General features: G+C 40.0%; 2 protein-coding genes across 5 annotated transcripts; both read left to right on the plus strand.

Moving 5' to 3' along the window:
• Window positions 1-870: 870 nt before the first annotated feature.
• On the plus strand, window positions 871-11,816 carry LOC135605817 (single myb histone 6-like). 4 transcript variants are annotated; one of them, XM_065096314.1, is made up of 7 exons: window positions 871-1,167; window positions 2,684-2,886; window positions 3,053-3,273; window positions 4,397-4,481; window positions 6,278-6,361; window positions 6,743-7,078; window positions 8,979-9,290. In XM_065096314.1, exons 2-7 carry the CDS (start codon window positions 2,737-2,739, stop codon window positions 9,015-9,017), a joined length of 915 nt encoding a protein of 304 aa, XP_064952386.1. In that variant the 5' UTR covers window positions 871-1,167; window positions 2,684-2,736; the 3' UTR covers window positions 9,018-9,290. The 4 variants fall into 4 exon arrangements, with proteins under 4 accessions (XP_064952386.1, XP_064952385.1, XP_064952388.1 ...); XM_065096313.1 differs by having other exon boundaries at window positions 872-1,167; window positions 2,689-2,886; XM_065096316.1 differs by lacking the exon at window positions 8,979-9,290 and adding an exon at window positions 11,336-11,816 and having other exon boundaries at window positions 873-1,167; window positions 2,689-2,886.
• A 3,873-nt stretch (window positions 11,817-15,689) lies between these two features.
• On the plus strand, window positions 15,690-22,165 carry LOC135605818 (homeobox-leucine zipper protein HOX32-like). The gene is made up of 18 exons (XM_065096317.1): window positions 15,690-16,335; window positions 17,473-17,632; window positions 18,132-18,244; window positions 18,345-18,435; window positions 18,536-18,631; window positions 18,712-18,825; window positions 18,931-19,014; window positions 19,142-19,297; window positions 19,372-19,446; window positions 19,519-19,625; window positions 19,721-19,913; window positions 20,025-20,216; window positions 20,303-20,383; window positions 20,474-20,608; window positions 20,772-21,100; window positions 21,378-21,483; window positions 21,597-21,746; window positions 21,847-22,165. Exons 1-18 carry the CDS (start codon window positions 16,088-16,090, stop codon window positions 21,991-21,993), a joined length of 2,577 nt encoding a protein of 858 aa, XP_064952389.1. The 5' UTR covers window positions 15,690-16,087; the 3' UTR covers window positions 21,994-22,165.
• Window positions 22,166-22,758: the final 593 nt, after the last annotated feature.

Consider the following 22,758-nt stretch of genomic DNA (forward strand, 5'->3'; position numbering starts at 1 on the left):
TCAGAAAACTAAGGCCTTTTCGATGTATGGCACACGTGACTCTTATTGTTGTTGCACCCTACTGACTCTCTAAATGTGGTCAAAGCTACCTCTACCATCGGTGATTATGACCTTGATGACAAGATTGTACGGAGCTCATAGAGGGGATTATCAAACCCTATAGAGGGCCAAAGAGACTATAACCAAGAGTGTTGTTATCTCTTCCGTAAGGTTGAAGGTTTAAGGAGGTGACCAAGACAATAACGACTAAGAGTCACTTAAGTTGTAAAACCGACTCCTCGCTTTCTTCGTCCTCAAGCTATGAAGGACATGAAATCGACTCTCGTCGTTGTCGACCTCCACGCTTTAGGGAGGGTCAGGTTCATATTGGCGAGAATTGATCTATTGCCAAGGAGAGCCTATCGACAATGAGCGACGTCTCATTGAGACATGGAGGTCAGGTGCCCCGACCACCATCATTGTCGAGGCACGAAGGTTGGATGCCTTGACTCCCTTGCTCTTGACGAGGGCTGGTCGATAATAAATGACCTCTTGCTGGGGGACGGAGGTCGTCGATTCAAGGCTCAGGTCGAGCACCCCTAACTCATTCAACGTCCACCTAACGTACAAAGTTAGAGAATCAATTAAAAAGGTATACACTTAATATGTCGGTCAAATTAGATATTGTACTTCCAATTATTCTTACGAGAGCCTCTAAAGCACACGTGGGGAGATAAATAATAAAGAAAATATTATCGGTCAATTGTTCAAGATAGAAGAAAAATACATAGATCACCGTTCATCTGTTTAGTCATGTGAATAATTATCGAAGATATATATAAGACAGACCGGCGTTTTATAGATAAATAATTTTAGGAAAGATATCTGTTTGGATAAATTATTTTAGAAAAGATTGTTAGAGTGATTTAAAGACTGCCACCCCCGAATAATTCACGGATTACGAAGATCGTCAGTTCGGGTCTCTGTACCTGTGTTTGGGCTCCAGTTTAAATCAAGCGTAGGGTTTGGGCAATGATTTGATCCCTCCCAACCCTTCCCCAACCCCCGCCCCCCCGGGGCGCTGCCGGATCGTCGTTCTCCTAGTGACCGCTCGAGATCGGGAACCTGCACATCACGAGAGATCGTCGCGTCCTCGGATGCGCTCCATGGTCGATTCCACCGCGGAAGGTTATGATCCACCCCCATTTTGTTCCTCGCTCCTCTCTTGTCTTTGGTTTCCCTCTCCGATCCCATGGATACTTTATAGGTTTCCTTTTCTCGTTCGAATTTTTTATCTGTTATCGGATAATTCATTCTTTGTCTGAGGTTTTACCGTTCTTGATCGGATAGATGTTTGTTTGCGTGAATTTTGATTGGTTATTGTTTCTTTTACGTGATATTAGGGTTCTTGGCTAGAATCACATTCGCTGGAATTTGATGGATTATTTTTGGTGGAGTCTCTGTAGGTTTAGGCTGATCTGCAAGAAGTCAGGGTTTGATAGGACTCATGATGAATTATGCCTTTGCTTTTCTCTAACGTCGTTTTGGATTATTGATCGGTCGCTGGTTCTCCGATTCCACTCGGGGAGAATTTGATGCTTTGCCATGGTGATGGTAGCAGTACTATTTCCACCTAAATTTTGTTAAAAGAATATTATGGGTGAGCGAGATGAAGATTGATTGAGGACGAGGATACTCCCACACATCGGTAAAGGATGGTCCCACACTTGTAAGATTTAAAAGAATGGAGTAACATATATTGCATTGGATTTGATGTACAACGTAATGAGTTTTAAGGTTTAAGTTGATTGGTGTCCAACCTCATGTATGCTAATTGTGACTAGTTTGAGTTAGACTTAACTCATCGTTGATTCATAAATGTCAACATGCTATCGGAGCTAAGGTTTGTGCGTAAAAAAGAAGTGTAAAAAATATTTAAAAAAAGGAACTAAATTTTGATCGTAGCCAGTGAAAATGAAAAATAGGTTTGCTCGTAATTTAACTTAAATTTTAATAATAAGGGGAAGATGTTTGAGCCATACTTAAGTACAGGAGATATTAGAAGTACAACATAATATGCTTAAAATTTTAGGTTGAATTGATGTTCAATCTCAATCTCAATCTCATTATGTTAACATTGATTACTTAGACCCAGACTCGCTATCGTCGATTTTAACAAATTTTTGTTTTTCACTCAATTTGTCGACTATATCTCTGTTTGATAGTGATTTCATTGTTTCTTTTCATTTTCAGACCCAAGAAAAATGATTTTAATGACAAAAGTTCAAAGCACATCTGAATTACCACCTGACTAATCACGTGCTCTTTCTTTCTTCCCCTTCTTGAGTGAGTAATGCATTTGCCACTTTTGCCTCTTCCTTGTGATATCTCATGATCTCTTAATTTCTATTATTTTTGGTGTGAAAAAATTTACAAACTTCTCTTTTTTAGTTGATATCTCCTCTTTCATGATTATCACTGATTATTGTGGAAGCCTGGTTCGCTATTGTGGTCAACGTAATTTGGTTGTTCCTGATTTGCATTTTTTGTCAAGAATTTGATTTTGAATCTGGAATTGACATTATGATTCAGAGACCACTTTTCAAACTCCAACCAGGAACATGATTAACTTCTCATTCGGTTTTGGACCTTTTGGTTAGTGTTGGTTGTATGACTTCTGATGGATTTCTCAATGATGTGTTAGCTCAGGTTTGAGTGTCATATTCACAAGTCAGTAGAAGCAATAATCCATTTCAAATGGGTGCTCCCAAGCAAAAATGGACGCCAGATGAAGAAGCTGCACTTAAGGCTGGAGTTCTTAAGCATGGGCCTGGCAAATGGCGCACGATTTTGAAAGATCAAGAATTTAGTGGCATATTATGCATGCGATCTAATGTTGATCTCAAGGTATAATTTCTTTTATGAAATGTTCATAGGCCAAAATTCTGTTTTCACATCCTTGAAAAATATTTTGTGAAAAATCTTGTGTTACATAAAATCTCAGCACTAGATAATCAAAATTCTGAGTTTGTTAGTATTTTTTAGTCCTCATATTATGTCTTCAACTGAACAGGACAAGTGGCGAAACATGAGTGTGACTGCATATGGATGGGGATCTCGAGAGAGAGCTAGGATAGCCTTGAAAAAGAGCCGACAGATCTCCAAGCATGATGGCACACCAATGTCCATCAGCACTGTAGTTAAGGATATCGATAATGAAATTGTTGATGTCAAGCCTCTTGCCATGTCTAGTGAACCTCTTCAAATTACTGGTCAAAAGAGAACTATCTCTAGGTTGGTTTGGTTATTGCTTCATCTGTTCATGCTTGGAATTCTAGCAGCATATGCAAAATTTTAGTTATTGATATTAGTATATGTTGCCTTTGCTTTTGTTTTCCTTTCCAATCTAGATTTAAGCTGGGCCTGTATTGCAAACGGAGCAAAATACAGAGAGGCTCTCCCAAGTTTAAAGCACATTGGTTAAGTGCCAAAGACCCAAAGCATAGGAGAGAAAAGCGAAATTCCTGTATGCCTATATTTGGGAGGTTAATTGGGGAGCAATCGTACTGCTTAGGTGGTCTCATTATGTGAAAATTTTTAAAAAGTGTGATTCTTTATGTGTAAATGCTCATCTTTGTTTGTGCCAGGGATGACCAGATAAGCATTTTTGGGAAAATGTCTGCACTTGGAACTTTGTAGATGTACCTATGTTCATTGTTTCTGCTAACCACATTCCTTTTGCATAATGTATTGGTAGACGTACTCAAAATGTCCCTGCCATGCCACCTAAAAATTTCTGCCCCATCCCTGTCTTCTCCTCAATCTGAGTTAAGAATTACAATATCATTCTCAAACCCTTACAAAAACTAGCATTACATATTTTTTCCCTCCCCTGACCCCTGTGTACAAATTATGAAACATATGTTATATCCTTGACATATGTCTTAATCAATTTTGCCATATATATAGAAAATTATGTATATGAAGTTGTCGGTGGTGGTTACTTCATGGGGAAATATAAGTCGGGGGTGGGGATAGGTCATACTGACCCTCTGTGCATGCCTGATCCAGTTTTTCAATGTATGCCTCAGTTTCCCCCATTTGCTAGTCATGAAACAACATGATCTGCTTTTTATTCTGTGACAATAATAACAACATTGTTGTATTTTAAATACCTACCTTCTGTAATTTCTTTTTCCACATAAAAATGACAACAGTGATAACGAGGATTACAATGAATTTTACTTAGTAGGATATAGTGTGATTCTTTTATCTACATTATCCTCTTGACATTTTAATTTTATGTGATTTTTTTAATTTCTGCATTGTGACTTTTAGCTATAACTGGTACTTACTGGTAACACAATTTGCTTATTTTGATTCTGACTCCTTTAGATATAATTTTTCATATATGCAGGTTTGACGATCTCATATTGGAAGCTATATCCAATTTGAAGGAACCCACTGGTTCTAACAAGACAGCTATTGCCTTGTATATAGAGGTCCTTTATTTTCCCTTTCTCTGGCTAATTCCTGTTCTTGATTTGCTTGCAAGACTATACACGGATATATGACAGGGAGAGCCATATTTTACTTTTTTTCACTACAATGATATACACATTTATAGGTTTTCGGTATTTGTTGAGCTAATTTATCTGAGTTAAGTAGGCTTTGGTAAATGTCCTTTTTTTTGTTGGTTTGACATGAACTTATAGATTTTTTTTTAATGTTTTGCTCTTGAAATACGGAAGACATGGTTGGTATTGGACTTGTACATTCAGATTAGAGCTTATTTCTGGCAATATTCACTTACATATAACAATACTTGTTCTTTTTATGCTTTTAGAGTTTCCAGTCTTTTATGGTATTCTTGTAGTATTTGGATCTGTCTTCTAGACTGTATTTATTTGTTCTGAAATCCAGAAGAACTTTTTGCCACTATTCTTAAAGGGTTGTACATATTCTTTCCCTTTTTCCTGATTGTGATTGGTGGAAAGGTCTAACGCATTGCCATTCTATGTGTTCAGAAGTTTGTCAAGTCTCAGAATGATATGGAAGCCTATGATCTAAGCACTACTTCTAAACAATTTTGAGTGGTTATATGCTTTTCCAATATTATGGTTTTTAGATGTTCTCTTTAATCATAAGGATGGAATTTATTTTTCATCCACTGCATGTTCTTATTTTCTCATATCACAATTTTGAAGTATTTGAAGCAAAATTTAGATCACATTTTGAACAGAATAAATGTATCTGTTCACTGAAGTCTTGAAAATGAAACTACATTTCTTTCTAAGCATAAGAATTTGTACTATTCATTTGATTTTGTCAAAACAGGATGGACTTGATTTAAAAAGAGGTTGGAACAGTTATTAAATCTTGGATGGAAATACCTTTTGCCCTTTTTTTAGGTGCAATCTTTTAGAATTTCAAATGGGTGAAACTCAGGTTGTTTCCAATCTATGCCTTGCTGTTCTAATCCAAATCACTAGGAAGTGATATAACTTAAAAATTTGGTGGTTGACCAATTGAGATGGAGCAATGCAATGCTAAGGTTTCTGTATAAAAGGAAAGAACAATTGTATGCAAAGCTAGCTAGTACCCTTCTGGCACCCAACCTACTGTTTCAAAATTAAACATAGGAGCTCTGAATGACAATCAGCTATTCAACATGATACACAACAATTATAGAACCTATAATAAAAAATCATGTACATTAAGGATGCTTTGCATGTTCGTCAAGCTAAAAAATGGAAAAATGTAAGAAGAATTTTGGTTTTGTTTTCTTTTTAAGTATATTTAGTCAAGGGTCCAAAATATTGATTGTTATAGGTATTTCTATATGTATGCACACCAAGCTTCAAGAAGGCATTTTGTTGTCATTTCATATGTGACCACTGACGTAATATCTTTATATTTATTTGATACATAGTTGCAAGTGTCTACATTATCTATATGCTGTGTCTAATTGAGTTGATTCTAGCTATTGTATTCTTGTATTTTATTTTTGGTCAGTAGGAATGAGCTCCAAATCCTGCTGGTAGGATACCAGCTCAGCTATATTTCTTTTACATTTGTGTTCGTGTCTTTTCACATGTACATGTATGAATATTTTCCACAGATGATGATCAACACGTCAAGCATTCTGTTGATCATGACTAACTGGAAAATTCGAAAATCTTAGATATGCTTTCTTTTGAGATGTCATTTCGCATCTTAAGGTGCAGATTTGGTATTAATTGAATACCTTGCCTCCTTTTTGCAATGACTGATATGTTTATTGATCTGGCTTATGTAGGATCACTACTGGCCTCCTACAGATTCTAAACAGTTGTTATCAGCAAAATTGAAGGCTTTGACTGCATGTGGGAGATTGATTAAGGTACTTATTTTATGTCATGAAGCAAGTGCAAACTTGGTTAAACTAAAGCAGTGTAATTAAGGTACTTATTTTATGTCATGAAGCAAGTGCAAACTTGGTCAAACTAAAGCAGTATCTAAGTGGGCCTTCTGGGTAAAGGTTCCTTTGGGTTTTACTTCATACATGTGTCGATATGCCAGAAGCATGGGGTGAGACGTCCTACTACAATAATGTTATGGAGTTCTTTGAGAATAAGCTTCCACGTTAGCAACTACTTCCTTCAAATTTTCTCTTATTAAACAAATTAAATTTCTTGTTTCCTTCTGACTAGTTTGTTGTATAAGTAATCAGTTAGTCTAAGTAGCCATCTCAAAATTTGTACTTTTTTCCTTATTCTTTTAGGTGAAGCGCAAGTATAGAATAGCACCAACTTCAGCTTTTTCAGAAGAGAAAAGCTCCAAATTTCTTCTTCTTGAGGGAAGACAGAAGGAACCAAGAGTTGATATCAAATCCCTCTCGAAATCTCAAGTAGATTCTGAATTAACACGGATGCGAAATATGACAGCTCAGGAGGCTGCAGCTTTTGCTGCTCAAGCAGTTGCAGAAGCAGAAGCAGCCATGGCAGAAGCTGAACAAGCTGCAAGAGAGGCAGAGATTGCTGAAGCTGATGCAGAAGCAGCTCAAGCATTTGCTGAGGCTGCAATGTTAACACTGAAAAATAGAAATGCTACTAAACGGGTAATTTTCTTGCCTATTGTGATAATATTGCAACTTTCTGACCCTACTTGTGTAAATTACCACGATTCACATTTGCTTCATCCATATTCTTGTTCATCATTATTCCATTGTTTTGTTTCTTCTCAAGTTCGTAACTGCACATAATGTACTATGTTACCTTTATGCAAGTATCATTAGGATTTTTGTTCTTTTATGCATGTATTTGAGAGGGAGAGGTCTCTTGTTTTTGGAACCTTGCCATCAACGTCGGAGCATTTATCAACTACAATTTTCAATTAGGAACCCAAAAGAGGAATTAGAAAAATATATTTTGATGGAGGTGTATGCATATCTATATGCATTAGTGTCTATGATTATTATATAGGTATGCAAGGATTTGTATTTTTGGCAAATCATATAATTTCACCTACAACATTTTGTTTTGCCGAGCGAACAATACATGGAATGCGGGTTGTTAGACCCTGTTCCATTCTGGTTATGAATACACTTTGCTCAAGTTAAAGTTGAATCGTCCATTAACTGATAAAGGTCTGTTTGTTCTTTTATTAGCTAGGGACCATTTTGGTGTTTACATCAATTTTCGAATTTGAGAGATGAGAATACTTGTGGTGTTATCTGGGGTTTGTGTTTCCACTATTCCATCAGGATCTGGAAGGGAACAAAGAAGAAAAAAGATGGGGATTCTTTTAGTGAAGAGAACCTGAGGATTTGTCTTTTTTGTGCTTGATGCCATGAACATGGATTTTCTATTTTTTTGCATTTTCACATTTCACCTGTTTTTTACCAGGTGAAATGCACCATATTGCATCCTCTTGGTGAATGTAAATTAATGCTTAAATATCTATTAATATGCATATACGAATGCTTGACCAAGGCTTTTAAAAGAAGAAGAAAATTGGACATTGGACACAGTGAAGACATAAGAGTGCTTGATAGATGTTGTGGGGGTACTTTTTGAGAAGTACGAAAAAATTGAGCAACCACCATTTATATGTTCTGAGTTGATGAGTAAGATTGCCCCGGAGAAACAGTGGGAGGAAGGAGGCATCGATACTGTTATCGCCATGGAAGATAATCATGACTGTCAAGGTGGCTGTGGTGAACTTTGTAAGTGGTATTTCCTTTGCCATTGCTTGGAACTGGAGCTTTTTGAAGCCCCCAAAATTGACTGTGGTGAAGGGCATGGTGGAAGTCAATGCCATGGACCGTCATGGCATAGCAGTAATGGATCTCAAGTGTGAAGTTCATGTTGCTTTGAATATAAATTGGCCATATGATTTTCTTGTTAGTGTTGGGGTTAAAGTGGGTTCAGCAATGTGATTAAGAGAGAAGATTGACAGCAGGAAAAAAAGAGAAGAAGTGGATGTCACTACCGAGGAAGATAGAGGAGAGAGAAAAAAAAGCATAATTAAAGCAACAGTTAGTTTTAAATGGAGTTGGAGAAAAATTTCTCTGACCCCTCTTGGAAAAGGATACTGAAACTTGGAGTGGCTTTGTGTATTGTTTATAAAGAAGATTCTGGAATGACTAGAAGAGTTTGTTTACCGCAAAAACCAAAATAGGTGTCAATTAAATATTTAGTTTCGAATGATGGTAGGGAGAACAATTCCTCTTCCTCCTTTTGTGAAGGTTACTGATATGTTCTAGAGTAGCTCTGTATACTGTTACAAGAAACTGGAATTATTACAAGAGTTAGTTTCCCAAAATTAAAATCAAGCACCCTTGGCGTTTAGTTTTGGGGAAAGGAACTGACTTTTCTTTCTGTATCCAACATGCATCCAGTGGATGTATTGGTTTTCAAGTCAGTACTTTTTTTGTTTGCTCATCTCAGTAAACTGCATAGTGTATGCTTTCTGCTTTGGTGTTTAAGCAGCTATTCAGTTTAATATAAATTCTTCAGATGTACTTATTTTTTTATGTGCAGATGATTCGAGTTTAATAGGAGAACGTTAGCTCTCTCTCCCTCCAACTTGGGTACACGCCTCATGGTGGTTTTGTCATACGTGTAGATATAGTTCAGGTTTTGTATAGCTCGTATACTGATGATCTATTATGTTCATCACCCTAGAGGCCTTGTGTCTCTCATGGCCAACCTTGGAAGTTGGCTTTTCTTCATTTGTTCCACATCTGCATTTCATGTAACAATTTCCGGTTGACATGCTACGGAAAGTAACAAAAGTGGGACTGCTTGGGCAGCTGGAACTTGGTGTCATCAATATCTTTCACATCAGTTGGCGTCTTGCAGTATATTAACAAACACGTATCTAAACGACCAGCAGTTAGAAATCTTCTCTTCTTGATGTTTTCATCTGGCTATCTTTAAGGTGCTGTGTTGGTTGGGTACAGTTTGTTCTTGCATATCTAGATCAGAGAGAGATCAAGTCATCATTATGAAGCACAACACATCGTGTTTGACGGTTGGAATATGCCGTATCCAAAGAAAATTAGTAATGCTGCTAATTTCATCTGTTTTTGGCTCTTCAGATCTGAGTTCAAGCCTTCATGTTCCTATTTGAGTGAATTGACCATTTTTGCGATGGGTATAGGTTTGTCAAAAGTTCTTATTAGAGGTTGAGATCCTTGAAACATCAAGTCAACATGAAATCTTGTTAAGGCTCATGCATTTGATATTGTGCTATATAGATATTTGACTGGATGTTGTTAATCAAGTAGGGTAAGAATTGAGGAAATCATTTTTGTCACAAGATATTGCAGTTGTGAAATTAAATGCTGTTTCTGTGGCACCCTATTGGCGTTTTTCTTCCGATTAAATTGGGTGCTTGCATGGTATTAGATTAGAGTCGAAAATGGATTTGATACAAGTTTGGATGCCAATATATATGTTGTATTTTGAAGTGCTATTTGAGAGAAGGGGTATGAATATGAACCCAAAATGGATTGGATATACAGTAGATATAAGTATACACCAAATGTTGGATGGATCTGGATACAAAATTTTTGGGCAGATAATACAAATCGATCATGTGTGTGGATTGGGATGAATGCTAATATGAAATTTAGACAAATCCAGCATTCTTAGGAGGGTTGAAATATTGGAAGATTAATGCATGATAAATATTTAATGAACAAAATTTGATAGGTGTGTTGCTAAAAAAAAAATCAAATTAATCTCTAATAAAGAAACCTTATTACGTATCATCATTGCAAGTGGTTCATTCGGATCTGGATTTGATTGTTATTTCCATGTCCAAATACGTATCAGAACTTTGAATACCTGAAACTAACTGTATCTGAAATATGCTTGCCTACCTTGCAATCAAATGCAGATCCGGATCCTCTTGAAATCAGAATCCGTTTATGATTGAATCGGATCTAATTCAACGCTTCGATCTATTCTCATTCTCAAAGAGATGGGGCAGAAAGAATACCAGGAGAAGCCTTTATCCATTACCGATAAATAAATGGATGAAATGTGTACTGTTCGGGAGCCTGAAGTTTGGTAAGGCAATGCAATGCATGAATTGAGATATGCATTGTAGTGCTCAAGTCCTTGAGAAATGTTGAGAAGTTGTTATAAATTACATTGCATCACCAGTGAACTTTCTTGACATTTAAGCATGAAGAAATAAAAGGGCTCAGTCGGGAGTTGTGTTTGCACCAAATTTAAGCTACAAGTTTATACAAAATATTGGGTGTCATTAGCTCCTCCATTCTTCTTATATGTTGTATTTTATATGTAGATTTTGTAGTTACTAATTTCTACCTCATCCATGTCTGGCAATTAGTATTCAATTAGAATTATTCCATTAAGATCTTTGTTACCTGCCTGTTGATCATGGAGGTCAACATTATTAGGTTCAAGCATATCTGCTGACTAGCTTAGCTGGTAAATAACTTAACATCCTAAGACATATCCCATCTTCTTCATCCTTTACCTTTTAATAAATATATTAATAATTATGCTCACAAATTAGTTAACCAGGAAGGGAAGGGAAGCTAACAATGTTTTTACTTTCCCTAGAGGGATATCTTCTACTAGCAACACATGTCATTTTCCTCACCATTTCAGTTACTTCTTCTTTTAAAAGAAATAAAAATAAAATTATTATTCCATTCTTTAGCATCAATGGTGGGAAAATCATTTGTCTTTTTCTTTCCCTGATAGTTTTCAGGTGTGCTTCAGTCTACCTAATCAGTCACCCTAGTGGTTGACTTCTTCTAATCTGACAAATATGTTTTTTTTTTTTCTTTCTTTCTTTCTTTCTTTGTGCTGTAAGTTGACCATGAAACATGCAGATTCTCTGCTAGGGATGGAGTTCAAATGTTCAACCCCAGTCTTGATGTAAGGTTGACCATTAAACTCTTCCTCAGTTGGCTAGGTCAACAAAGCTGGGCAATGATGACTCTCAAAGGAACTCAAACAATGTCTGCCACACAGTCTCTTTCATCGAATTCCAATCTCGGCATTTGCTCATCTGTCGTGAGTTAGCAAATATATTTTCCTTCACATGGTGATCACTGTGGCTGCAGAAAGTGAAGGACTCGTTGTAGTTCAACCATCCAATCATGTGGGTTTCTCTCGGAAACAAAGCATGTGCAGATAATGCTTCGTCTTAGTGTTCTTCATCAAAATCTTTTTTTTTTTTTGGTGGAATTCTCTTTGGTTTCAGATATTAAAGGCGTATACTTTGATATCATATGCATACAGCCGAAGTGGGCAAGGGGATGCATTAGATAGAGATGATTATATTGAATATATTTAGCATTGAAGTCTTAAGGAGACTGTGACTGATTGACTCTATAAATCCACTGTAACCCATCATATTAAAGGAGTGCAACTTCTTCAAAGGTGGAGACATCCATGAGAACGTCCACATTCCATGATCTCTCCCCTATATCTCAGTCTCTTGCTACCCAAGTAATTCGGACTGCTGCATGTCCTTTGGAGTAGTTATCACTCCATTTCCTCTTCCTGAAACTTTGCCAGGTCGCAATGCATTACATCACACCCTATCCTTCACTTGATGACTGTATCTTAATTAATCTTGTGTGATTATTAAGGAGTGGAGAGAGAGAGAGAGAGAGTCAGCAGCCTTTGTATTATGAAGCATGCATGCATTCAGATAAAACCTAGAGAGAGAGAGAGAGAGAGAGAGAGAGAGATTGGACCCCTTGAATTATGAAGCATGCATGGAGATAACAATCTACCAACAAAATCCCCAAGTCATTATCAGAGGAAATCCTGTTTGGATTCCTAATCATGAATCCATGCATGCAATAAACTCTTCAGTGACACTTTTAATCAAAGTTCCATGCAGACTTGATTGGTTCTTCCGAAAGAAGTTAATGGCTTCCATCACAATGACCAGAAGCCTCTTAACTAATGACTCGTTGAAGAAGGAACGGTGAAAGCTCTACCGATTGCATGTGCAGTCGAACTCATGGAGAAATACATGGTGGATGAACAGATTGAAGGAGGAGGGTCTGAGGTGTGGGAGGCACGCAAAGGCAGTCGCAGCACGCATGCCAAAGAACACGCGCCCGCCGTGCTCGTCAGTAGGCATCCACCACCACCACCACCGCCACCACCACCACCACCCAAATGGGTGGTCCTGGACCCCATGGTCTTCCCCTTCCTCACCCTAAACAAAAAGAGTGGGGGCTGTGAAAGGGACCTGCGCACATTGTTAATTTGCAGGATCACGCAATGGATCTCGGAAGCACGCCTTGGTTGCACTGCTAAGGCAGGCCTCCGTATCCCATGCCCTCCGCCTCCTCCTCCTCCTCTTCCTCCACCTGCTCCTTTTGTGAAAGAAAAGGAGGGGGGAGGAGACAAGGGAGAGGAGGCATGAGAAAAGTGGCAGAAACCCTCATCATGCCGGAGAGGAGACAGGAAAACACCCTATGCAAACCTCCATGGCCATTGACTCCCCCACACCCCCCATCATGACCCATTTATTGTTGCTGTGCTTGTTGTAGCTGATGGTATTGGAGAGCAATGTGAGCTCATGTCTCAGCAGAGTGAGCTGAGTGGACTGCATTCTTCTTCTTCTTCTTAGGATGCTTTTTAGGTAGGGATGATAAAAGCTAATGCGTACAACATGCATGTCAACCTCTGGAAACCAAGAAAAGTCGAATGCTTTTTTGCCCTCCAACAGCCTTCCCACAGTCACTTTCACTTTTGCGACTAAAGATAATGACAAACTTGGCACTGAAGGGAGGGGTGTGGCCAACACACACACACACACTCTCTCTCTCTCTACTCTAACCCAAGCAAAGGGAAAAGGAGAAGAAAAATATAAGCAAGTGATGGTTGGTGTTGGTGTACCTCATGCCACAAAAGTGGCTTTTTAAAGGACCCTAGGTTTAGGGTTTAAGGTTTTGATAGTACACCACCACTACCTCAAATCTGCTCCACATTGCCCATTCCATCTTCCTTTTGTGGATTGGGTGGCATGCATGCATTCTTCTCTTGGACTTCAAGTCACTACAATAACTAGGTATATTGATTTTTGGAAGAGAAGACACCCATCAACATCCACTGATATGTTGATTGGTGACTCATGTCCATTGACTTGGAGTAGTAAAAGCATCAAACAGCATGAGATGAATTCCATTTGAACTAAATGGTTCAATCAATATGGTTGGTTCCCACACAAAAATATTAGATATGATGTTTACACATGTCATTAGTTTAGTCCACCATTTGGGAAAATCTTGACCAATATCTAGATCCAGAAGAATGCTAAGAACCTAGGAATAGGGCTTTATCATGTGTTGTCTCCTAATCTTTTGGGTCCAACTCTTCCACTAATTCATCATGCACTATATAATTAACCTATCCAAGGACCCACTTATCATCTCAGTGGTAAATGGCAACAACAATAGTCCATTTGTAATGTGGATTTTATCTGTTCAAACCAGGTTGAAGTCACTTCAACAGCTTAAATCAGATCAACTTGTCATCTTTGGACTACAACATGTTCACTTCTTCTCCGATGGAGCTTGCAATATCCACTGCGCTGCGATGCATTGGGAAACCAGCCATCGCAGGAACATTGCTGGAGTGCCTCGAGGGCTTAGCTCATGAATGAGTCATTGATGTGTGCAGGGAAGACAACTACAGTGGCCAAGTTTATTTTGAGCCAAATAATGTCAGCACTTTGATGATGATCTGTGGCTGGAAAACGAAGAAACCCTAACTTTTCTGCATGGAGATTTGATCCTCAAATTAAATTGAATGTGAGACTTCCTAATCTGATGTCACATTAAATCTTGAACAGGTTTGGTGAGTAGCTTTTGTTGATGACAATTTAAAGCCCAAACATATATCATAAATAAATGATCTGAAAAACACAATGGCTTTCTTCTGAATTTTGATAAGAATATGTGTCTTTTGTTTTCAGAAAGAAGGAAAAAAAAGGGAGAAGGGGGGGGGGGGAAGAAATCATTGGAAAATAGCAGTGTCCAAAACTGCATCTCTCATACTTCCACAGGTGTTTCATTGCACCTTTAAATGTTGGCCGTCCATGGAATCCCTCACCATTGACTCCAGTAGTAATGGAAGGAAGACAAATTAGATATCCTTCAACCCAGATTTGGCGCCGGCACATTAACTCACATTCCACAACCTGCTTCCTCCTCCCCTCCATCTTCTCTGCATGGTCAAACGTAGATCAGAAATGGCAAGAACACAGTAAAAGCCACACACCCCTCCCGTTTCAGTCGCTGCAGCGATGGAACAGTGCGAACCAAACACACTGCCTTCCCATCAGCAGCAGAACAGCAAAAGCAATAAAATCACAAGTTACTGCCTCCTGCAAAAGATCAAAAGAATAATAGAAAAAGAAGTTAATCGGGCTCACTTTTGGGGAACACTGAGAGGGAGAACACGAGGAAAAGTTGCCTGCTCATGAGCAGTAGAGGGACAAAAGATCTCACCGCATTTGTTGCAGAGATTCGGGTAAATTTTGGTCGTAAGACTTGCAGTGGATTGTATATTAGTATATGTATTGTTGGAGACATCATATATATATATATATATATATATATATAGCCCTTCTTTATGTTCCTGCAGCTCAAAGTATTAGGGCTTTGTTAGGAGTAATGGCTTTGATTCCCATCGCCTATGGTAAGCTGATCTTATTTCTGACAAGAAGATGATGTGAAAATAAGTGCTAATATAAATGACAATTATTCTTAGCCTTATCCATGACATGAAAATGATATAGAATATATGCTAATATGAGCTTAGTATGCGCTGATATGTATGGCTTAGTAAATCCATTTGATCCTATATTTATACGATCGTAAGTCCTATTTCACTTTGGTAGATTCAATCACACAGAGAATCGAGTGTACATAAAGGTAAATCTAAATCTACAATAGGGAGCTAACATGAAGAAGGAATACCTTCCATCACGCATGCTATGCGCATCATAACATGCCTCATGCCAGCATCCATCGCAACATATTGTCTCTCTCCCTCTCTCTCTCTCTCTCTCTCTCTCTCTCTCTCTCTCTCTCAGAGACAGAGACAGCTGCAGCTGCAGCTGCAGTCGTAGTAGCAGGCCGACCATAAACAATTCCTCTGCACCCAAAACATTTTCTTCAAAAGAATGGAAAACCTCACACTTCATTAAACTAGAAAGAAGGAAGAGGAGAGAGAAGAAGGCATCAAAGGACACATCGCCGCTCTCGGCTCACTTTAAAGCATCGACAGCGCGACGCACCACAGCAAAGGCCACCCCACCCCATCGGCAATAAAAGGCCAAAAACAGAGCGTAGGCGAAGCAAATCTCGCACTACCTCCCGAGCAAGACGACGCCTTTTTGCTTTCTGCTGCTTCTCCGTCGCCTCTTCTTTGTAGAGCAATGGCCGCCTCGGAGGAGCGGAGGAGGATGGGGTTCCCCTCGGCGGCGGTGGACGAGAGTTTCTGAGGCGCGGTGATGCGCGCTCCTGCTGCCGAGGAGCCGGAAGAAGGAGGTGGTGGGAGGTTTGTGAGGGTGGTAAGTGCGTTGGGTGGGGAAAGGTTGGATTTTTAGCGGTATGCTTGGAGGGGGCGAGATGGCGATGGTAGTGAGCGGTAAGGAGGCGGGGAAGGGCCAGCAGCAGGCGGCGGCGATGGAGGCGGGGAAGTACGTGCGGTATACTCCGGAGCAGGTGGAGGCGCTCGAGAGGGTCTACAACGAGTGCCCCAAGCCCAGCTCCCTGAAGCGACAGCAACTCATACGGGAGTGCCCCATCCTCTCCAACATCGAGCCGAAGCAGATCAAGGTCTGGTTCCAGAACAGAAGGTAATGGATCCATAAACCACGAGGAGTTAATGGAAGGCTGGAACCGTCTGCGAAGAAAAAAGATTGATTCTTTGATCATTACATCTTCTTCTCTTCCATAGAGTAGGAGTCAGAGAAGTAATGGGATACTTCGAGTCACTGGTGGGAACGTAGCTTGAAGAAACCTTTCTTGCTTGGTTCTTGAGCTTAGAACTATATAACCATATTAAAGCGCCTTTAGTTCCTCAATGAGACAGGCGTTATAAACACGTCAATCCCATCAAAAAGCAACGCACTACAGAACCATTACCTTTCTGCGGGTTTTTAGCAGACACAATTGCAGCTTCGTTTGTTTGTTTGTTTGTTTTTTGATGAATCCTATAAGCATTGTGCATTTTGCAAAGTGTTATTGCTATGCTGCTTCTTATTGCTTGTTTTTTTCCTATGAGTTTCTGATTCAAAATTGCATTTTTTTTTTCCCGCTAATGCTGCTATTCCTTGGTAAGATCCTGAGGATATTGAGTCCGGTTGCTTAATGATTTTTATTTCCATTCCGATAGCTCGGCTTTGGTTATGGTTTTCAGGATCTGGTTCTGTTCTATCACTATGTGGATTTTGCTAAGATGATCTTGGAGAAAACAGGCTTATTTGGTTTTAGAAGTCAGGAGTTTTTATTGTTTATTTGAGAGCCAAAAATTCCTATCTTGCTTCCCAAAGTTTCAATTTGGTAGATTACAATGATTTTTGTTTGGGTAGGGAGTCTATAGTAGTGCATAGTGATTATTGCCTGACAAAACAAAGGCTATTGAGCATTGGGGGTGACCTTTTGGTTCTTGAAGCTGTATGCGAATCGGGTATGAATCATTGTACAAGTTCTTTAGGTGCCAAGTAATCCAAAAAGCCCTGTGCTTATAATTTTATCAAGACCGCAAGAACACCTACAAATGACAAATATTTTCAAAAGCTGCACCACATTCATAAGGGATTAGACTCTTGGTATTTTGATCCCTTTCTCTCGTAGTGTTTCGAGTGGCTTAGAATCTAGCTCACAAAATGATATACAGAATGCCATCTTGAATCGGATTTAGCGAGAAAAATAAAGTGTTAGACTTTATCTGGGTTTTAATCTTTGACATTTACTTTCTCACTTCTCTGTAGGTGCCGGGAGAAGCAAAGGAAAGAAGCCTCTCGTCTCCAAACAGTGAACCGCAAGCTCACTGCCATGAACAAGTTGTTGATGGAGGAAAACGACCGGCTGCAGAAACAGGTGTCTCATCTTGTTTACGAGAACGGCTACATGCGTCAGCAACTGCATAATGTGAGTTTGCATGTTTCGCTTGTTCCTTTTTTTGTAATTGTCAACATTGATAATATACTTAGTATATGATCAGAGCACATTTCTGTGTTTTTCTGTATTCCTGTTTTCCAGTGTTGGAAGACTTCCCTCCTGTCCCAAGGTTTTATTGAACAAACATCTTGAACTTCAAACTTTATGTTTGTAATGATATCTGATGCTTGATTGAACCTGTGCAAACCAATGAAAAATGCTTGTGTTTGCATATTTCAGTCTGATCTCCTTGCATTTGAGTTTAGTGTTATGAAGATGGTTTTTTGCTTCTTGTTCCATGTTCAACTCAGACTCACACACACATACCAATGTTTGTTTCTGCACGATTCATTCTAAACTCTTTGCTCTCGTGTGGATTGTTATAGAAGCTGAGGTTGTGATGTTTGTTCCATGTTCAACTCAGTATCACAGTTTGTTTCATACTAAATTATGTTATTTTAATCTTACATTTTTGTTAATCAATATGCAGCCATCTGTAGCAACCACCGACACCAGCTGTGAGTCTGTAGTTACAAGTGGTCAGCACCATCATCAACAAAACCCAACGCCTCAGCATCCACAGAGGGATGCTAACCCAGCTGGGTAATCAAACTTTCTGGTTTTGGCGGCTCTGGTTTAGATTGTTTCGTCATTTGTCTTCTTCCAACACATTGTTCTTCTTTTTTGGACATATCTGTTATAGTCTTCTTGCAATTGCTGAGGAGACCTTGGCAGAGTTCCTATCAAAGGCTACTGGAACTGCTGTCGATTGGGTTCAGATGGTTGGGATGAAGGTGATATTTCATTGGACATCCTGTCTAGTTGCTTTTCACTAGTGCCGATTATTATTTTTGGATTACATTATGCAAATTAATTTCTCATTATTCACTATAGCCTGGTCCGGATTCTATTGGAATCATTGCTGTTTCCCACAATTGTAGTGGGGTAGCAGCTCGAGCCTGTGGCCTTGTGAGTCTAGAACCCACAAAGGTGAGTAATTGGTTTTTGAATTCTTGTTCTTGCTATTTTCTTTCCTTTTTATGCAATTCATGGTTTGTTGGGTTTCTTAGGTTGCAGAGATTCTCAAAGATCGTCCATCTTGGTATCGTGATTGCCGTTGCCTCGATGTGCTTACTGTTATTCCTGCTGGTAATGGAGGGAATATTGAACTTATATATATGCAGGTTTGTTCTTATCTTGTTAGTACACTCTGTCTGAAGTTTGAAATGGTTGTTGATCTTTTTCCTCCTTTCTTGAAGTTGACTTTTCCTTCTTATCTGTTGCATCAGACATACGCACCTACTACTTTGGCAGTGGCACGAGACTTTTGGACGCTGAGGTATACTACAGCTCTGGAAGATGGCAGTCTTGTGGTATGTGCTCTGCGTCTTTTAATGCGTCAGTAGTTTTTCAAGTCTGCAGCAAAACATTCTAGGATCATTATTTCATATTTTGCTTCTTTCAAATCATGGAGAACTCTTTAACATGGACTTCTACTAGATCTGTGAAAGGTCATTGACTCCTGCGACCGGTGGTCCTGCTGGGCCACCTGCACCAAATTTCGTTAGAGCTGAAATGCTTCCCAGTGGCTATCTAATTCGACCGTGTGAAGGGGGTGGTTCAATGATTCACATCGTTGATCATGTTGATCTAGATGTGAGTTTCATGTCCTTTCTACTGTTATTGATGTTTATTGCCATATTATGCTGAGCATACCTTTGATGCACCAGCCATGGAGTGTACCAGAGGTTCTTAGACCCTTGTATGAATCACCAAAAATTCTGGCGCAGAAAACAACAATTGCTGTAAGCCTTATTGGTTATTTATCAAGCATTTCACTCGTCATATACCACCAGTCTCACTTTCATATTTTCCAGGCTCTTCGACACCTGACACAAATTGCTCAAGAGATCAGTGGTGAAGTTCCATATGGCGGCGGTCGACAACCTGCTGTCTTAAGGGCATTCAGTCAGAGATTGAGCAGGTCATTGGCTTAGTTGTGATGTTTTACTTGAGCACTTTTTTTCCCGATAATAGCTTCTTTAGCTATGAACTCTAAATCTTCTGGGCGTGTTGCAGAGGTTTCAATGATGCAGTGAATGGATTTTCTGATGATGGTTGGTCTTTGCTGGGTAGCGATGGTGTTGAGGATGTGACGATTGCTATAAATTCATCTCCAAACAAACTTCTTGGTTCTCATGCAAACCCTTCAGCATTATATTCAACCCTTGGAGGTGGCATTTTATGTGCAAAAGCATCAATGTTGCTGCAGGTCTGACCTTCACCCTTGATTTGAGGGCATTCCCTCGCCCTGCAGGGCTGTCTTCTGTAATACGTGCTTTCTTGTTCGGATTATAATTTTAACCCATACGCATTTGTGTAGAATGTGCCACCTGCTATATTGGTTCGCTTTTTGAGGGAGCATCGTTCGGAATGGGCAGATTGTGGTGTTGATGCTTATTCTGCTGCATCATTGAGAGCTAACCCATATGCAGTTCCTGGTGTTAGGGCTAGCACCGGGTTCTCGGGTAGTCAGGTGATACTTCCTCTTGCACATACTGCAGAACATGAAGAGGTATTTTAAGTAGTAAGAACATCATCTTGCACTTCTCATTGGTGTTTGCTTCTGATAAGGTAACATGTTAATTTCCCTAACTGTAGTTCTTGGAGGTGATCAGGCTTGAGGGTCATGGTTTTAACCAAGATGATGTCATTTTGTCAAGGGATATGTACATGTTGCAGGTTTGTCTTCTAGAAGTTGCATTATGTCGCTATCGATAAATTTTGTATGTTTTTGCTGAATGATTCTTTTCCTTCTCTTTATGATGACAGCTTTGCAGTGGAGTTGATGAAAGCGCTGTTGGTGCCTGTGCTCAGCTTGTTTTTGCACCTATTGATGAATCTTTTGATGATGATCTACCTTTGCTACCATCAGGTTTTCGCGTTATACCGCTGGACCCTAAAACAGTTGGGTATCTTCACACTAATGTGTCTTCTAGAAAATAACAACATTTGATTCTTGTGGCATCACACCTCCAGGAAGAACGAATTGTATTTTGTGTGTTCTTATGACTATTTACTTAATGACTTCTCTGATTTGTAACTTAAAGTTTGTTCAATAATGCTGCAGGATTCTCCCGCCACCACACGAACACTTGATTTGGCATCCATGCTAGAGATTGGATCTGGTGCCACTGCACGCTCAGTTAATGAGACTGCTTCGAGTACATACAACCTGCGATCGGTCCTCACAATCGCCTTCCAGTTCACATATGAGAATCACCTCCGAGATAATGTGGCAGCAATGGCCCGGCAATATGTGAGAAGTGTGGTCGCCTCGGTGCAGAGAGTTGCTATGGCAATTGCACCTTCTCGACCGGGCTGTCAGATTGGTGTAAAGCATCCACCTGGTTCTCCTGAAGCACACACTCTGGCACAATGGATTTCTCGGAGCTACAGGTTTGTCTCGCCGTGCACATGCATTCGGTTTAGTGTTTTATTACCTTACAATCTTATGGTCCATTAAATTGAAGTCATAGTCCCAAAGGAATCATGAATCACACTTTAAAGCTACCTTAATCACATAAATACGACATCAAATTTGATGTGATTTGTGCATGAGCAACATACCTACAGTCCGAAGTAACATTATCGATCATCATGACAAAAAACCTATTCACGCAAGTGTGTAATATAAGTTTGCATCTTTCTAATGCATCGTCTTCGATGCTTTCAGGGCTCATACTGGAGTTGAGCTCTTTCAGGTAGACTCACAAGCTAATGATTCATTGCTGAAACTGCTTTGGCACCACCCAGATGCTGTCATGTGTTGTTCTTTGAAGGCAAGGATACAACATATTTGTATACGTTCTTGATCTGTGCAATGATTGACAATTTCTCGACACCGATGCGGTGAATACTTAGCTGACCGAAATGGCGTTTTTGTTCTTCACAGGCTTCACCTGTCTTCACCTTCTCCAACCAAGCTGGTCTAGATATGCTCGAAACCACTCTGATAACTCTTCAGGACCTCACACTGGAAAAAATTCTTGACGACAATGGCCGCAAATTGCTTTGCTCGGAGTTCCCCAAGATCATGCAGCAGGTGAGCAAGCGAGTAAAAGCTTACATTTTGCTTGTTTACCTACACGTGTAAAACCTATCTGAACCTCTTGAAACCCATATGTTTGTCTAAAAACCTGCAGGGCTTCTCTTATCTTCCTGCTGGTATCTGCCTGTCGAGCATGGGAAGGCCGGTGTCGTATGAACAAGCTGTCACATGGAAAGTCCTGAACGAAGAGGATTCACCCCATTGCCTGGCTTTCATGTTTGTGAACTGGTCTTTTGTTTGAATGCTCTGAGCAATCCCAGTCTTCTAAATCATCTAGTGCTTGATGGAACTCGAAAGATCTTCCCTTTTTGTTGAACCATGGTTTACTAAAGACTACCGCGCGTAACTACTGTAGTGTGATCTGTATGTTTCATCTTTCGCAGTTGAATGCAGATTGACATGTCACTGATTCACTGACCGAACGTACGATCTCTTAACACTGTTGATTGGACTTGACTTTTCTGTCCATGAATTTACCAATAGTGCAATCACATGCAGAGTTTACGGTCGCCTGAAGCTGATGCGTGTGTAGAACTAAATGTGCTTCGTCTTTCTCGACGTCGATTTATGGCTGTTTAAGAGCAGAGCACTTCCGTTGCTTCTGAGGGCAGAGCAGCAGGGGAAGGAGGGCACTGGTGCCACACGCTGCTCTTCCCGCATGAAACCGTACTGTGGTCGCCACCTCATGCAGAGCAGGGCGGTTCCAAGAACCGATCTTTGCACCGGCTGTCGCGCTGTTGAGACGTCCCATCAGCGGCCATTAACGGCCGCGATTTGCCCTACGACGTGATGCTGCTGCGTCGGCTGTGCGATCCGTGCCAGGGGTTGTGGCCGGCTTGTCGTCGAGTCCTCCTTTGCATCGCTCACCGCCACCGCCGCCGCCGCTCTGACACGCGGCCGCAAATCGGACGGTTAGCGGCGTCCCATCGCAGCTATGATCCGGATTCGAAAGAAGCGGGAAAAATAGAAGGAAAAGAAGGAATAAAAAGAGATGGCGGAGGAGAGC

Source organism: Musa acuminata, chromosome BXJ2-2 (assembly GCF_036884655.1).
Source record: "Musa acuminata AAA Group cultivar baxijiao chromosome BXJ2-2, Cavendish_Baxijiao_AAA, whole genome shotgun sequence".
In the NCBI taxonomy this organism is placed as follows: domain Eukaryota; kingdom Viridiplantae; phylum Streptophyta; class Magnoliopsida; order Zingiberales; family Musaceae; genus Musa; species Musa acuminata.

Excerpts from the sequence above, each read along its gene's own strand:
- LOC135605818 (XM_065096317.1), top strand. The coding sequence starts at position 16,088 with ATGCTTGGAGGGGGCGAGATGGCGATGGTAGTGAGCGGTAAGGAGGCG. Across the intron at positions 16,336-17,472 it reads GTCTGGTTCCAGAACAGAAG|GTGCCGGGAGAAGCAAAGGA; the intron begins GTAATGGATCCA and ends ACTTCTCTGTAG. Across the intron at positions 18,826-18,930 it reads TTGAACTTATATATATGCAG|ACATACGCACCTACTACTTT; the intron begins GTTTGTTCTTAT and ends CTGTTGCATCAG.
- LOC135605817 (XM_065096314.1), top strand. The coding sequence starts at position 2,737 with ATGGGTGCTCCCAAGCAAAAATGGACGCCAGATGAAGAAGCTGCACTT. Across the intron at positions 2,887-3,052 it reads GATCTAATGTTGATCTCAAG|GACAAGTGGCGAAACATGAG; the intron begins GTATAATTTCTT and ends TCAACTGAACAG. Across the intron at positions 3,274-4,396 it reads CAAAAGAGAACTATCTCTAG|GTTTGACGATCTCATATTGG; the intron begins GTTGGTTTGGTT and ends TCATATATGCAG.